The sequence below is a fragment of the Hemitrygon akajei genome, chromosome 5, assembly GCF_048418815.1.
Source record: "Hemitrygon akajei chromosome 5, sHemAka1.3, whole genome shotgun sequence".
NCBI classification, from domain to species: Eukaryota; Metazoa; Chordata; class Chondrichthyes; order Myliobatiformes; family Dasyatidae; genus Hemitrygon; species Hemitrygon akajei.
Window position 1 is genome coordinate 123937895 of NC_133128.1, and position 16950 is coordinate 123954844.

A 16950-nucleotide genomic window follows, 5' to 3' on the forward strand; every position below is an offset into this window, starting at 1 on the left:
ATAGAACTGAGGAACAGTAAGGGCAAAAGGACCCAAATAGGTGTTGTCTACAGGCCACCAAACAGTAGCATGGATATTGGGTGCAAGTTGAATTGGGAGTTAACATTGGCATGTGGCAAAGGTAATGCCGCAGTAGTTATGGGGGATTTCAACATGCAGGTGAACTGGGAGAATCAGGTTGGTGCTGGACCACAGGATAGGGAGTTTGTAGAGTGCCTACAGGATGCATTCTTGGAACAGCTTGTACGAGAGCCGACCAGAGGCAAGACTATTCTGGATCTAGTGTTATGTAATGAACAGGATTTGATAAGCGATCTTGCAGTAAAGGAGCCATTAGGAGGTAGTGATCATAATATGATAAGTTTTTATCTGCAATTTGAGAAGGATAAGGGCAGCTCGGAGGTGTCAGTGTTGCAGCTGAACAGGGGAAACTATGGAGCCATGAGGGAGGAGCTGGCCAAAGTTGACTAGACGGATAGCCTAGCAGAAAAGACAGTGGAACAGCAATGGCAGGTATTCTTGGGAATAATGCACAAGGTGCAAAATCAGTTCATCCCCCAGAGAAGGAAGGATTCAAAGGGGGGAAAGGGGCCACAGTGGTTGACAAAGGAAGTGAGAGATTGCATAGCATTAAAAAAAAGGAAGTATGACAGAGCTAAGGTGAGTGGGAGGACAGATGATTGGGAAGTTTTTAAAGGAACAACAGAACTTAACTAAGAAGGCAATACGGGGAGAAAAAATGAGGTACGGACACAAGCTAGCCAGGAATATAAAGGAAGATAGCAAAAGCTTTTTTAGGTATGTGAAGAGAAAGAAGATAGTTAAGAACAATGTTGGACCCTTGAAGAATGAATTGGGTGAAATTGTTATGGGAAACAGAGAAATGGCAGAAGAATTTAATGAGTACTTCAGATCTGTCTTCACTAAGGAAGACACAAGCAATCTCCCAGATGTATGAATGGGCCAAGGACATAGGGTAACAGAGGAAATGAAACAGATTGACATTCGGAAGGAAACGGTGATGAGAAGACTGATGGGACTGAAGGCTGACAGATCCCCAGGTCCAGATGGTCTGCATCCTAGGGTACTAAAGGAGGTGGCCCTGGAAATTGCGGATGCATTGGTAATCATTTTCCAATGTTCCTTAGATTCAGGATCAGTTCCTGAGGATTGGACAATGGCTAATGTTATCCCACTTTTTAAGAAAGGAGGGAGGGAGAAAACAAAGAACTATCGACCTGTCAGCCTGACATCGGTGGTGGGAAAGATGCTAGAGTTCATTATTAAGGATGAAATAGTGGCATATCTAGATAGCAGTGATAGGATTGGGCCGAGCCAGCATGGATTTACCAAGAGTAAATCACGCTTGACTAATCTGATGGAGTTTTTCGAGGATGTAACCAGGAAGTTAGATGGAGATCCAGTGGATGTAGTGTACCTCGATTTTCAGAAGGCATTTGATAAGGTTCCACATAGGAGATTGGTGGGTAAAATCAAAGCTCAGGGCATCGGGAGGAAGACATTGACATGGATAGAAAACTGGTTGGCAGATAGAAAGCAAAGGGTAGCGGTGAATGGGTGTTTCTCGGAATGGCAGGTGGTGACTAGTGGGGTGCCACAGGGCTCGGTGTTGGGACCACAGCTGTTTAAGATTTACATCAATGATTTAGATGAAGGCATTGAGAATAACATCAGCAAATTTGCTGATGATACTAAGCTGGGTGGCAGTGTGACATGTGATGAGGATGTTAGGAGAATTCAGGGTGACTTGGATAGGCTGGGCGAGTGGGCAGATACTTGGCAGATGACGTTTAATGTGAATAAGTGTGAGGTTATCCACTTTGGGAGTAAGAACAGGAAGGCAGATTATTATCTGAATGGTGTAGAGTTAGGTAAGGGAGAAATACAAAGAGATCTAGGAGTCCTTGTTCATCAGTCACTGAGGGTGAATGAGCAAGTGCAGCAGGCGGTGAAGAAGGCTAATGGAATGTTGGCCTTTATTACAAAAGGAATTGAGTACAAGAGCAAGGAAATCCTCTTGCATTTTGTACAGAGCCCTGGTGAGACCACACCTGGAGTATTGTGTACAGTTTTGGTCTCCAGGGTTAAGGAAGGACATCCTGGCTGTAGAGGAAGTGCAGCGTAGATTCACGAGGTTAATTCCTGGGATGTCTGGACTGTCTTACGCAGAGAGGTTAGAGAGACTGGACTTGTACAGGCTGGAATTAAGGAGATTGAGAGGGGATCTGATTGAAACATATAAGAGTATTAAGGGATTGGACAAGATAGAGGCAGGAAATATGTTCCAGATGCTGGGAGAGTCCAGTACCAGAGGGCATGGTTTGAGAATAAGGGGTAGGTCATTTAGGACAGAGTTAAGGAAAAACTTCTTCTCCCAGAGAGTTGTGGGGGTCTGGAATGCACTGCCTCGGAAGGTAGTGGAGGCCAATTCTCTGGATGCTTTCAAGAAGGAGCTAGATAGGTATCTTATGGACAGGGGAATCAAGGGATATGGGGACAAGGCAGGAACCGGGTATTGATAGTAGATGATCAGCCATGATCTCAAAATGGCGGTGCAGGCTCAAAGGGCCGAATGGTCTACTTCTGCACCTATTGTCTATTGTCAAAGAACAAATCACAATGGAATGTCATTTTTTTCCCAGAAGTACCTACAACAAAGATTGGATAATGTATATTGGATAAAGATTGGAGCTAAGGAGCTAATGCTGACTCCTTTGCTTGCATCATTAGAAACAGCTCTATTTCTATCTTTAATATCTCTATTTTTCCCTTTCAGGTTCTTTTGAAGACCCTGACCTGGAGTTACATATTGACTTCGGTTCCTTGTGGGAATGGGATCCGCTCACGGGGTCCCATGACTGGCCGTTATTCGAGATAGCAAGGATGCGGCCTAGAAGATTAGCTTGCCTTCAGAGTTCTGAGATTTCGTAGCTCTGAAGGTGAGCGAACTCATAGTTGGTGCCTCTGCAGGAAATTGGTGTGTCATGGGAGATGTTAGATCGAAAGCAGCAAGCTGGCTGCTGGCTGTCTGCCCAGAGACCCGAGTTCTTTGGACACAGAGCTTGGAAAAAGCGATGCAACGGACTTTTAACATCACAAATCAGTGAGTTGTTTGTTATGTCTCCCCTCTTGCTGTGATAACAGAGACACCTCTTTCTCCCTTATTAGGGGGAGAGAGAGAGAGTCTGTGACATGTCGAATTACCGGGTGAACGAGTAGTCTTTGGGGTACTGCAAGTCTGTGTCTTTATTGATGCTTTGCTGCACGCTTCAGTGCTCGGTGGGGGATGCCAGTGCTTTTTTTCTTGCTGGTGGGGGTGGGGTCATTGCTTTGCCGCTACTTAGACATAGGAGGGGGGAGCTGGGGGTGTGCTTTGGGGTTCTAACATCTGTCATTCATTATTTGGGGCACTCCTCTGTTTTTGTGGATGTTTGCAAAGAAAAAGCATTTCAGGATGTATATTGTATACACTTCTCTGACATTAAATGTACCTTTGAAACCTTTGGTTTTAGTTTGCACTGACTTTCAGCAAACATTAAGGTTCCGGAAAGGAGATAGAAAACAAAGGCTCCTGGTATCAATTGAAGTTCACATAAACGAAATCATTGTATCGACACACTGGAAAGCAGAAAGTACAGATGACAATATAACACATTGAAAGGAAGAGATTACAGATCGGTGCCAAGGCCTCAATTACTCACTGTGTTAAATGAATTCAAAAACACAATATATTCAAGACTATTGATAACACAATGATCAAGACGTGACGAGTTCAGAGGCACAAACACTTTCAGCACTGAAGCCAGGTTGATTTTATTCAGATCACATGGATTGAATGGAATTGGCTGCTGGTTGTGTTCTACTATTCGCCACAGAAGATGTAATTACTTTCAAAAGACCACAAGACATGAAAGCAGAATTAGGAACATTGTGCTAATTGATATTTCATTAACATGTAAAGCAATTAGCAACTTTTCCCTGAATGTCAGCAAAGTGCTGGTTATGGACTTCAGGAAGGGAGGCAGTGCATATGCTTCTGTCTACATCAATGGTGTAATACAGTGACAGACATGTCCCCACCCTACGGCACATCCCCTCCTGTGAAAACAGACCTGTCTTAGGTACCTATACAGTACCTATTCTCTGGAACAACTTAAAATGCTGGCAATACATAACCAGTTCAGAAGGACACATTCCAGGGCATTATTCCAACTGTTATTCCACAGTAGGGAACACGACCAGCAACCAATTCCATTCAATCCATGTGATCTGAAACTAACAGCTAGCTACACAAACAAAATACTCTGAAGAACAGCAATTCATCAAACTCACGTGCGCGCGCGCGCACACACACACACACACACCGCTGCAAATAGCATTTCCTCTCATCTTACCTTCATACAGTTTTCTCTGATGTCTTTGATGAGTGGACCTGGGTTGTCTGTAGCTTCCAGGTGGAATGTGTACTGATTTGCCCCAGCTACTGCCATCGGTTTCACCCATTGCTCTGGCTTTGAGACCATCATGTGCATGTCTGGAAAGCAAACAGTAGCTGGTAACACTTCTCCAAAAAAACATTTCTTATCACTAGCGTTTGTGAAGATCAGATCTACAAAACTCAGGTCCTGCAAATATAAATAGCAATTGCTCTGCAAATGATAAGCACCATTTTCACTCTACATCCACAAAGTTCATAAAAGTTATTCACTCAATATGCACAACCCACATGCACTCAATCACAGCTGGGTTTTAAGGGGAGTCTTAAAGAAGAACCTTCTTTACGATGACCACAACCTTGTCATGGGTGCCTTAACGCCCAGAGAGCTATGTTGGCTAGAGTCAAGAACTTGTGCTTTGGCTCTCGGTAGAGTCACCCATGCCAAGCAGGTCATAGGGTAGAGGCCAGACAAAGAGTGGTCCACCAGTCCTTCAGGTTCAGGGGTTCAGGACAGGACTAACAACCCTGACTGGTAAAACAAAGCTGTTATGGAACAGCAATGAAGAATCCTTCTACGTCTGTGTGTGACTGTATCTCCAACCCAGGACTTGCATGGCTGACAGTAGTGAAAATTGAGAGGAAGCTACTGGAAGCTAGTGCGTCCTTGTATTCTGTGCCCTCTGGTCCTAGACTCCTCCACTATAAGAAACATACTCTCCATGTCCACACTATCTCAGCCTTTTAATATTTGATCAGTTTCAATGAAATGTCTCATCTCTGTTCTAAAACAGATTTATTTTTTACAATCATTCTTCTCTGTATCTCTAACCTCCTTTAACTTGCTGCTCATTCTGCTGCTGAATCTCTGTCCGGTGTTCAGCCTGAACATTGCAGAGATTGAGGAGATTGTGGAAGATGGAAGGGCCCATGCAAGTCTTTGGCAAATAAGAGTAAAGGGAATTCCCACGCATTCTATACATCAAAGGCAAGAAGATAACCATGGAAAGAGTAGGCCCGCTCTACCTGTGATAGAGTGGACAATGACAGCACATTTCCTACAGTGAGGGATTCTGGGACCAGAGAGCACAGCCTCAGAAAATAAGGGTGTCCCTTTAAGAACAGAGATGAGGAGGAATTTCTTTAGATAGAAATTGGTAAATCTATGGAATTCATTGCCATAGATGGCTGTGGAGGCCAAGTCATTGGGTTATTTAAAGTGGAGACTGATAGGTTCTTGATGTCAAAGGTTACAGAGAGAAGGCAGCAGAATAGGGTTCAGAGGGATAATAAATCAGCTATAATGGAATAGCAGAGCAAACGCAATAGGCCTATTGACCTAATTCTGCTCCTATGTCTTATGGCCATATGTACTTGTGCACATGACAATAAGCTCAATTTTAATTTTGGGCACCCCAACCCTCACAACACAAACAGGGCTATAATTTACAATAAGTTGATCAATTGGAAGTGTGTGGCTGCATTACCTACTGCTTGCAATGGAAATGCCACTTATCATTTTGGTCTGTGTCACCATTTCATGAACTTCACTTACACAACCAAGCATAACTGCACATCGAGACACTGCTGGTGCAAGTCTTACCAAAGAAGGGCTCTTGTCCAAGTTCCTTCCGAAGACATTCTACCACAGGGTGACCGAAGGTGATGTTGGGCACAAAGTGGCTAGAAGAATGAGTACAGAAAGTTTTCAGATATAAAGTTTGAATCATGACATTTCCTGGAATCAGACTATTACAATACACATTGAAACCATTCAGAATCAAAGTCATGGAATACTACAGCACAGAAACAGGCCCTCTGCCCATCTTCCATTTCTACTCCCACTGACCTGCAGCTGGACCATGGCCCGCCATACCCTCCAATCCATATAATTATCCAAATTTCTCTTAAAGGATGTTGAACACGCATTCACCACTTCCACTGGCAGCACGTTTCATACCCACTCACTCTGAGTGAAGTAGTTCTCCCTCGTGTTCCCCTTAGACATTTCACGTTTCACACTTAACCCAAGACTTCTTGTCCTAGTCTCAACCAGCCTCAGTGGACAAAGCCTACTTCTGTTTACACTTTCTATACCACTCATAATCTTTTACACCTCTATCAAATCTCCCTGTCTCCTTCACTCCGGGGAATAAAGTCTTGGCCTAGTCAACCTTTCCTTATAACTCTACACTCCAGTCCTGGCAACATCCTTGTAAAATTTCTTGTAAGTAGATGACCAGAACTGCACAAAATACTCCAAATTAGGCCTCACCACCATCTTATACAACTTCAACATAACATCTCAACTACTGTATTCAATACTTATGAAGGCCAATGTGCCAAAATTTTTTCTCTTTACAACTTATCTACCTGTGATGACACTTTCAAGGAATTATGGACCTGTATTGCCAGATCCCTCTGCTCTACTGCACTCCTCAGTGTTCTACCGCTTACTCTGGCGTGTTCTTTCGAAGAGCAATACCTCACACTTGTCTGTATTAAATCCCATCTGCCATTTTTCCAGCTGGTCCAGATCCCACTGCAGCACTGATACCTTCCTCACTGCCCTCAATCTTGGTGTCATCTGCAAACATGCTGATCCAGTTTAACACAGTATTATTCAAATCGTTGATATAGATGGCAAACAACAACGGACCCAGCACTGATCCGTGCAGGACTCCATTTACCACAGTCCTCCAGTCAGAGAGCCAACTATCGACTATTGTGAAGCCAGTGCTGAATCCAATTTACTGCCTCATCCATAATGCAAAGCAACTGAACCTTCTTGACTAGGTTCCACAACGGGACCCTGTCAAAGGCCTTGCAAAAGTCCATGTAGGCGACATCCACTGCCCTTCCTTCAATTTCCTCAAAAATCTCTAAAATTGTTCAGACATGATCTACCTTGAACAAGGCCCTTGTTGACTATCCCTTATCAGTCCAAATTGGTCTCACATCCCAGCTCTGCGTTTCAGACCAGGAAGCACACATCCCCTCCTCCGGAGCCTGCATCCACTGCCCATCGGATGATGCATTCCACACACCAACTTCCTTTGCTTTGCTGGGAAAAGGAATCTATTTTTGCTGTCTTCTACAATCATCTCTCTGTTTTCAAGCTTGGTTTCTGAGCAAACAGTTTCTCAAGAGTTAACACAAAAATGCTCCTCTAGATCTCCCACCTCACTTTTGTGGTCACTCCTAGAATATTAGAACGTTTAAAGCTCTACAGCAGCGGAACAAGTTCTGACATCCTTGGAATCAAACCTGCAGAATCCAACTAAGACCCAAATAGTGTGTTGTAAAGATTTAGTGTTAAACCATCTACAAGCATGTTCCCTTACAGCATATATGTCAAACTCAAGGCCCGCGGTGGAATTATCTTTGGCCCGCGAGATAATATCTAATTACTATTAAAGCTGGCCCCAGTAATCGAAGCGCCTATGGCGTATGATATGGCTAATGCTGAGTTTATTCAGGTACCAGGTTTTCAAGGTTTTTAGTGTTTATTCGGCAGTCTTCTTCATAAGAAACGGAATTTGTAAAGTGAAACACTTTGTAGTTATAGCAGAGACTGAGACACATGACAGCAGGCTGAAAAAACGGAGGCAACGAAAGCTGCGTTCGCACGCGTCCGACTGATCCAGCCCGCATGAAGCTGCATTTTGCTCAATCCGGCCCGTGACCTAAAATGAGTTTGACACCCCTGCCTTACAGCCTCCCCATCAAATGCTATCATTTACATCAACTGATTACCCACGTTTATCAGATTGCCCCATCCCCCTGAATTTTGTAATGATCCAGTTTACTTCCTTTCTGTTAAAAGTTGTACTTCACTCAACCCTCAAACCTGTATTCCCTACACGCTAGTCCATGGTAGGCCATCTAAAACATGGCCAGTACTACAACAAACCCTACGCGGAAGGAGTGCAAACCTCTGCCCAGTCACAAAGTACTTATTCATTGCTAGTCTACTGCATTTTGTTCAATTATGTAGTAACAAGGTTAATTTAAATGTGGAGATGCAGCACTGGCCTTCCAGAGCAACAAGCTCGTGCCCCCCAATTACACCCACGTGACCTATTAACTTACTAATCCATATGACTTTGAAATGTGGGAGGAAACTAGAGCACCCACTGGAAACCCTTGTACAAACTCTTAACAAACAGTAGCAGGTATTGAACCCGGATTGCTGGCACCATAATAGCATTGCACTAACCGCTACACTACCTTGTCACCCCTAGATAGGGTAAACGTAAGCAGGCTTTTTTGACTGAGAATGGGTGAGACTAGAACTAGAGGTCAAGGGTTATGGATGAAAGATAAAATGTTTAGGGGAATATGAGGAGGGACTCCTTCACTCAGAGGGTGGATTGAGCTGTCGGCAGATGTGCCTGATGCAAGTTTGATTTCAACATTTAAGAGAATTTGGATAAGCACAAGGACAGGAGGGCTATGGTCCAGGTGTGGATCAATGAGACTAGGCAGAATTACAGTTTGCACAGACTGGCAGAGGGCCTGTTTCTGTGTCATAGTGCTCTATAACTATGTTACCACCTATAACTAATACCAGGGGATTCTCTAACACTGGTGGGAAGTACCGTACAGATCTGAATCACTACAGCAGAGTCACTTGTACAGTCCCCCACCAAATACAAGTGTGCCTTGCTTGTCGGCCCACGTCTGTCCCCATATAACACAGGTAAACTAAGGACAGTGAGTTCCATATAGCCAGCTGATCTGGACAATAAGATTACATGGGACTCAGGATGGGATCACCATAACTAGCTTGTTGGGAGCTGTTAGTGGTTTGGAGTGGAGGGCTGTTTGGCTCATGAGCAGAGGGCAGAGAGGGAAAGGGACCTGGGGAGACAGGAGGAAGGGAAGGAAAATGAGATCAAAATCCAGGAGTGTTTTGTTAGGGGTTATTGAGGAGTTGAAGAAATGTGGATAGAAGGCATGAATCCTGTCATCAATAAAACCTGTTCTACTGTAAGATGCAAGAAATAATCAGTTATAATCAGACTCAAGATGGTTTGCAAGTTCACAAAACTGTGAAATGCTCTCGGACGTGCCAGCCAAACACAAGACAAAGGGGCTACTTTAATTGGCCTACAGCACACCAGGCAGCAGATACCAGTTCAGTTATAGAACACTACAGCACAGTACAGATGCTTCAGACCACAATGTTGTGCCAAATTTATAACCTACTCTAAATTTAATCTAACCCTTCCTTCCTACACAGCCCTGTTTTCCGATCATCCATGTGCCTGTACAAGAGACTGTTAAGTATCCATAACATATCTACCTGTACATCCTGAAACACCCTGCACATCCAACATTTGCCCCCCCCCCCCTTACAAGCTAATGTTGTTCCATTGTCAGCAAGTTCAAGGGAGTTTCTATGCCAGACTGATTTCATCACTCAGCACATCAAATCAGCTCATGAGCATTATGCTCCATCAATAATTGGGATGAACCAGCCATGTTTTGGTGTCTGGGTTCGCAGAAGCTTTTAGAACTTCCGCGTGAATTACTTTGTCACAGCAAAGGCGTCTTCTCGTCTGTTAATACTGTGTTCCCATTGTAAAAATGTAGATGAATGAAACTATTTGTCAGATATCTAAGTAAACAGTATCATTATAGCTATTAAATTGTATTGAATCACATGCTCTTTGTTCTTAAAATACAAATATCTTGATGTACTTTGAATTCAGGAAGATTCCACTGGGATGCTCTCCAAGAGAAATTCTGCTTGTCATGATGAATAAGGACTTGTATCTACCTGCTTCAGTGTCCCCAACCAGTTCAGTCACAACAGTTTAAATAAATACAGTGCCTATACAAAGTATTCACCGCTTGGATGTTTTCATGTTTTATTCTCTTAAAATACAGAATCACAGTGGATTTACTTTGCTTTTTTTGACACTGATCAACAGAAAAAGACTCTTATATACTGAGGTATACTGAAAAGCTTGTCTTGCACACAGATCGAATCATTACACTGTGTTTTGAGGTAGAACACAGTAAGACAATAACAGCACGCAGAGTAAAGTGGAACTGCTACAGATAAATTGCAGAGAAGGCAGACAATAAGATGCGGGGGGGGGGAAAAGGTTAATTGTATGGTTAAGAGTCAGTCTTGATGTATTAGGGAACCATTCAATAGTCTTTTAAAAAAAACAAGAAACTGCAGAGAGTTGTAGACACGGCTCAGCACACCATGAAAACCAGCCACCCGTCCATGCACTCTATATACATTACTGCCTCAGTAAAGCAGCCAATGTGGCCTGACCCATCCTGGACATTCCCTCTTTTCACATCTCCCATCGAGAAGATACAAAAGCCTGAAAACACGTGGAGTGACTGGAAAGGAGGAAGGGCTTTAGAACCCATTCTCAGGAAGGTTAAATAAATGCCAGAGCTGGAACCGATGTCCTTGAGCAGCGGTTCACTAGTGCAGTGGGATTGACCTCAAATAATTTCACGGGGATGGGGAGGTGGAGGTGAGTTTAGAAAAGTAACACTGGAAAAGGGAAAGGGGTCGGAGGAAAGTACTGTGGGGATTTGCAGACTCCAGCATCCACATTAGTTGTGTGACTGAAACCATCAATAGTTAAAGGCCGAGTCTGGAGGGATGAATGGGAAACAGACCATTGCAGACAATCAGAAGGCAGGGAAGCACGTCTGGAAGCAGCAGCAGCATCAAGCCACCCTCTAAACTGCAACCGCCACATCCTTTACCTCCCGAACGCAATCCGCCCACCCCTGTTGTTGTGTCCTGGGACGCACACACACTTCTCTCCCCCTCCCCTATGTCCAGCAAAGACCCCTCATCCTCTTCTAACCCAGGGGACACACCACCCCACCCCCTTCCAACCCGGGGACAACCCCATCCCCCAACCCCTTCCAACCCAGTGGTAACCCCATCCCCCACCCCCTTCCAACCCAGTGGTAACCCCATCCCCCACCCCCTTCCAACCTGGGGACAACCCCATCCCCCACCCCCTTCCAACCCGGGGACAACCCCATCCCCCACCCCCTTCAAACCCGGGGACAACCCCATCCCCCAACCCCTTCCAACCCGGGGACAACCCCATCCCCCACCCCCTTCCAACCCAGTGGTAACCCCATCCCCCACCCCCTTCAAACCCGAGGACAACCCCATCCCCCACCCCCTTCCAACCCGGGGACAACCCCATCCCCCACCCCCTTCCAACCCAGTGGTAACCCCATCCCCCACCCCCTTCAAACCCGAGGACAACCCCATCCCCCACCCCCTTCCAACCCAGTGGTAACCCCATCCCCCACCCCCTTCAAACCCGAGGACAACCCCATCCCCCACCCCCTTCCAACCCGGGGACAACCCCATCCCCCACCCCCTTCCAACCCAGTGGTAACCCCATCCCCCACCCCCTTCAAACCTGGGGACAACCCCATCCCCCACCCCCTTCAAACCCGGGGAAAACCCCATCCCCCACCCCCTTCCAACCCAGTGGTAACCCCATCCCCCAACCCCTTCCAACCCGGGGACAACCCCATCCCCCACCCCCTTCCAACCCAGTGGTAACCCCATCCCCCACCCCCTTCAAACCCGGGGACAACCCCATCCCCCAACCCCTTCCAACCCAGTGGTAACCCCATCCCCCACCCCCTTCCAACCCGGGGACAACCCCATCCCCCAACCCCTTCCAACCCGGCGACAACCCCATCCCCCACCCCCTTCCAACCCCATCCCCCACCCCCTTCCAACCCCATCCCCCACCCCCTTCAAACCCGGGGACAACCCCATCCCCCAACCCCTTCCAACCCGGGGACAACCCCATCCCCCACCCCCTTCCAACCCAGTGGTAACCCCATCCCCCACCCCCTTCAAACCCGGGGACAACCCCATCCCCCAACCCCTTCCAACCCGGGGACAACCCCATCCCCCACCCCAGCAACTCGGGGGCCTCCACCGTCTACTCTCTTCCAGCCCGGGCGAACCCCCACCTTCTTCTCTCGTACAGGGGGACCCCACTCTTCTTGCCTTTTACAGCCCAGGGAGATCCCCTTCTAACTTCCCTTCCCAACCACATTCCCAGTCCCTTCACCGCTCCGACTCCCTGTTGCCGTCGGCCACAAATCGCTCTTTACCCATCCATCACGTCCAGGTGCAGGTAATCGGCCCCACACCCCAACATGCGGCGGCACTCGGAGCCCAGACAAGACAGGTCACTATTGAGGATGGACGGTCCGATCCGGCAGCCCTGCGCCATCCTGAAGCCTATCCGCGCGCCGCCTTCACTAACGAACTACAACTCCCGACGTACCGCGGCAGCCAACCACCTTCTGGAATACCACCCTCCCCCCTCACAACTACTCCCGGCCTAACCAATGGCCGCGCTCCGCCTACAGGGATAGCTTCGAACTACAAATCCCGGCGTTCCCCGCGACCGCGCGCATGCTTGGTACCTGCGCAGCCGTCGGGTCATTGATTGATCAGATATATTAAGGCTCTGGTAAAGAAAATGAGGGAAACGTACAATGGATCAAGGATAAATGAATTCCTTGATAACTAAAGATATTACAAGGGAGATCAGGCGAACAAAGAGATGGATCTAGCAGGTAAGGTTAAGGAAAGTCTAGGAAGTTCTATCTCTATTTTAAGAGTAAAAGGATGGCCAGAACAAGAGAATATTTGCCCTTAGCAGGTCTTCCTATGTCTCGAGCTGCCTGAAGTGGTTGGAATTTTTAACGACTTTGTATGCACTGAGGGAGCAAATCGTGGTTGTTGAAGAGATAGGGGTACAAGTGGAGATGTTTTGGAGAACGTTCATATCAGGGAGGAGGAATAGGCAGCCTCACAGCATATTAAGTAGGATAAATCACCAGACCTGACAGAGTGCATCCTCAGACCTTGTGGGAAGTACAGAAAAAAGGTGGAGATACCTGTTTTATTGTTAACCTCTGGTGAAATGCCAAAAACTGCTAATGACATGCCAGGGGACTACAGAATGATCAGCCTGCCACTAGTGGTGGGCAAGTTACTGGGGGAAATTCTGAGGGACAGGATCTACCAGCATTTGGATAAACAATTTCTGACCAGGAGTCAGCATGGTTCTGTGAGAGGCGTCATATGTGACAAAGCGTTTATAGTTCTTTGAAGAGTTAGCCAAAATGGCAGATGAGGGTAGGGAAGTGAATGTTGTCTATTTGTAACTCGGCAACCTTCTGCATGGTAAGCTAGTCTGGAAGGTCAGGTCCCATGGAATTCAGGGAGAGCTGGTTAGGTGGATCCAAAATTGTCTTGAAGTTAGGAAGCAGAAGCTAGTGACTGAAGGATGTTTCTCATATTAGAGACCAGTGACTAGTTGTGTGCCGAAGCAATCGGGACTCTTTTTTTGTTTTTTTTACATAAAGGATTTGGCTGTGAATGCACAGCAGGTTGCCAGATTTGTTTCCACAAAATCCACAAAAAGTTGTTGTTAATAGTGACAAGCGTTGTACAAGGCAAAGCCTAACATCATGAATGGCTGTGATGCTTCACTCCCAGATGAACTCACATGGAAAGGGAGAATAAAACTACACTTGTGCAAATCCCTGCAGCATCTGGTGACCCTGCGATCTGTTTCGGAGGCCGACGTCAGAATATCATTCAAGGGGATGAACCCTCGCAAGGCCTCAGGCCCTGGCGGCGTACCTGGTAGGGAACCGAAAACCTGTGGCAACCAACTAGCTGGAGTGTTCAAGGACATCTTCTGTCTCTCACTGCTGCAGTCGGAGGTTCCCACCTGCTTCAAAAGGGCGACAATCATACCAGTGCCCAAGAAGAGCAGGGTGAGTTGCCTCAATAACTATCACCAGTTCCACTCACATCTATTGTGATGAAGTGCTTTGGGAGGTTGGTCATGGCTGGAATTGACTCCTGACTGAACGAGGACCTCAACCCGCTGTGGTTTGCCTACCTCCACAATAGGTCTACAGCAGATGCAACCTTACTGGCTCTCCATTCAGCACTGGATCACCTGGACAACAGCAATACCTAATTTAGGCTGCTGTGTATTGACTACAGTTCAGTATTCAACACCATCGTGCCCTCCATACTATTCAACAAGCTCCGAACCCTGGGCCTCTCTACCTCCCTCTGCAACTGGATCCTTGACGTCCTCATCTTCCTTGGAGACCACAGTCAGCATGGATCAGAAATAACATCTTCTCGTTGACAATCAACAGTGGGACACTTTCAAGGATGTGTGCTTATCCCACTGCTATAATCTTTCGACTCCCATGACTGTGTGGCAAGGCACAGCTCAAACACCGTCGATAACGTCATGTGGATTTTCTGGTGTAGTCTATTTTGTCATGTGCTTTGTTGATATCATTCTGGAGGAACGTTGTCTCATTTTTTTAACTGCATTGCATTTGTGGTTTTTAAATGACAATAATCTGAATCTGATAAATTTGCCAATAACACAACTGTTAGCTGAATTTCAGATAGTGACGAAGATGTGTACTGAAATACGATAGATCAGCTGTTTGAGTGGTGTCTCAGCATCAGTAAGACCGAGGATTGTGGACTTCAGGAAGGGAAAGTCAAGGAAACACACTAGTTCTCATTAAAGGTGAGCAGTTTTCACAGCGTAGGGGAGTCCAAAACTAGAGGGCAAAGATTTAGGGTGAGAGGGAAAGAGTTAAAAAGGACTTAAAGAGGCAACTTTTTCATGTAGATATTGGTGAACGTATGCAATGAGCTGCTAGAGGAACAGGTTGAGGTGGGTGTAACAGTATCATTTAAAAATCAAATGGAGAGGACTGGCGCAGAGGGATAAGGGCCAAATACAGGAAATTGGGACTAACTGGGTGGACAGCAGGGGCTCATTTGGTCGGGGGAGAGAGGGTGAAAAGGAGTAGGTTCAGATAAGGCCCGAATTTTTCTGTTGCATCGGCGCAGTAAGTGTTCGTGTCGCAGGCTTAAACTCAATGGCAAATAAAAGGAAGGTAGGGTCAAATGGAGAGGCCATTGTTGGAGTGGGCCAATGACAGAGTGAGAAGGCTTTGCCTTAATAGGCTTCATCGAGAATAGGCGGAGGCACGGATAAGAAGTGGTAAGCCTTTTTTTTAGTAGAGAGTAGTCAGGATGGAACGCTCCTCCTGTCAGATGTGGGAACTCAGGTGGGAATGCCTGTTTCCCTGACGACTACATCTGTGGGAAATGCACCCAACTTCAGTTCCTGACCGATCAGGTCAGTGAGTCGGAGCTGGAGTTGGATGTACTCATGATCATCCAGAAAGCCGAAGACATTATAGATGAGGCTTTTGAAGAGGTGGTCACACCCAGAGTACAGGCTTTAGACAGCAGATGGGTGACCACCAGGAGAGGGAAGGGGCTTAGAAAGCCGGTGCAGGGTTCCCCTGTGGCCATTCCCCTCTTTGTATACTGCGTGGGCGGACGACCCATCCTGGCACAGCAGCAGGAGCCAGGCCAGTGGCATGGTGGCCGGCTCTGAGGCTCAGCAGGGCAGAGTGATAGTGATAGGAGGCTTGATAGTTAGGAGGGCAGACAGAAGATTCTGTGGCCACAAAAGAGACACCAGGATGGTGTGTTGCCTCCCAGGTGCCGGGGTCCAGGATGTATCGGAGCAGCTGCAGGATATTCTCAAGGGGGTGTGTGAACAGCCAGAGGTCACGGTGCATATTGGCATCAATTGCATAGTCAGAAAAGGGGAAGAGGTCCTATACAGTGAGTATATAGAGTTAGAAAAGAGGCTGAAGAGAAGGACCTCCAAAGTAGTAATCTCCAGATTACTCACGGTGCTAGAGGCGAGTGCAGGTAGGAATGAGGTGATGGCACGAATGGCTGAGGAGATGGTGCAGGGGGCAGGGTTTCTTGGATCATTGGAACCTTACTAGGGAAGGGGGTGACCTGTACAAGAGGGATGGGTTGCACCAAAATTTGGTGGAAACCAATATACTGGCCTGAAGGTTTGCTGATGCTACTTGGGAGAGTTTAAACTAGTTTTGCAGGGGTCTAGGAACTGAACACCAGGTCAGTAAGTGAAGGATTGGACAGGAAGGTAGATGTCAGGGTAAATATTGAAAGGCAAAATTGAAATAACAGGTATGGTGGGTCGGATAGTTTGAAGTGTGTGTATTTCAGTGCTAGGAGTTTTATGGGTAAAGGTGATGAACTTAGAGCATGGAACTACGACTTTGCCGCTATTACAGAGACTTGATTGAGAGAGGAACAGGAATGGGTGATTAATGTACCAGTTTTTGAAGTTTTAGAAATGGAGAAGGAGGTAAAAGAGGAGGGAGATGGAGTTGAACTGCTGATCAGAGACAATATCACAGCTGGGTCAGACAGTGAGTCCATTTAGGTGGAACTCAGGAATAGGAAGGGTGTAATCACACTAATGGGGTTGTACTACAGATCCCCCCCCCCCCCCCCCATAGACACTGGGACATTGAGGAACAGATACGTCATCAGGTTAAGGGAATGTGTGAAAATAATA

The 16950-nt window shown here is 46.5% G+C and overlaps 1 protein-coding gene and 1 long non-coding RNA gene across 3 annotated transcripts in view; one reads left to right on the forward strand and one right to left on the reverse strand.

Moving 5' to 3' along the window:
- rpe (ribulose-5-phosphate-3-epimerase) overlaps positions 1 to 12765 on the reverse strand; it is a 33987-nt gene extending 21222 nt beyond the window's left edge. Inside the window, exons 1-3 of one of the 2 annotated variants that reach the window (XM_073046371.1) lie at positions 12593 to 12765; positions 6060 to 6139; positions 4416 to 4555 (exon numbers count right to left, since the gene is read on the reverse strand). In XM_073046371.1, coding sequence (XP_072902472.1) covers positions 4416 to 4555; positions 6060 to 6139; positions 12593 to 12714 — 342 coding nt within the window. In that variant the 5' untranslated portion in view covers positions 12715 to 12765. The remainder of the gene's footprint in view (positions 1 to 4415; positions 4556 to 6059; positions 6140 to 12592) is intronic. The other variant, XM_073046370.1, reaches the window with a different exon arrangement.
- Positions 12766 to 12944: 179 nt separating this feature from the next.
- The window catches only part of LOC140728142 (uncharacterized), a 39678-nt gene continuing 35672 nt past the window's right edge, over positions 12945 to 16950 (forward strand). Inside the window, exon 1 of the long non-coding RNA XR_012099005.1 lies at positions 12945 to 13063. This is a non-coding gene — a long non-coding RNA (uncharacterized lncRNA). The remainder of the gene's footprint in view (positions 13064 to 16950) is intronic.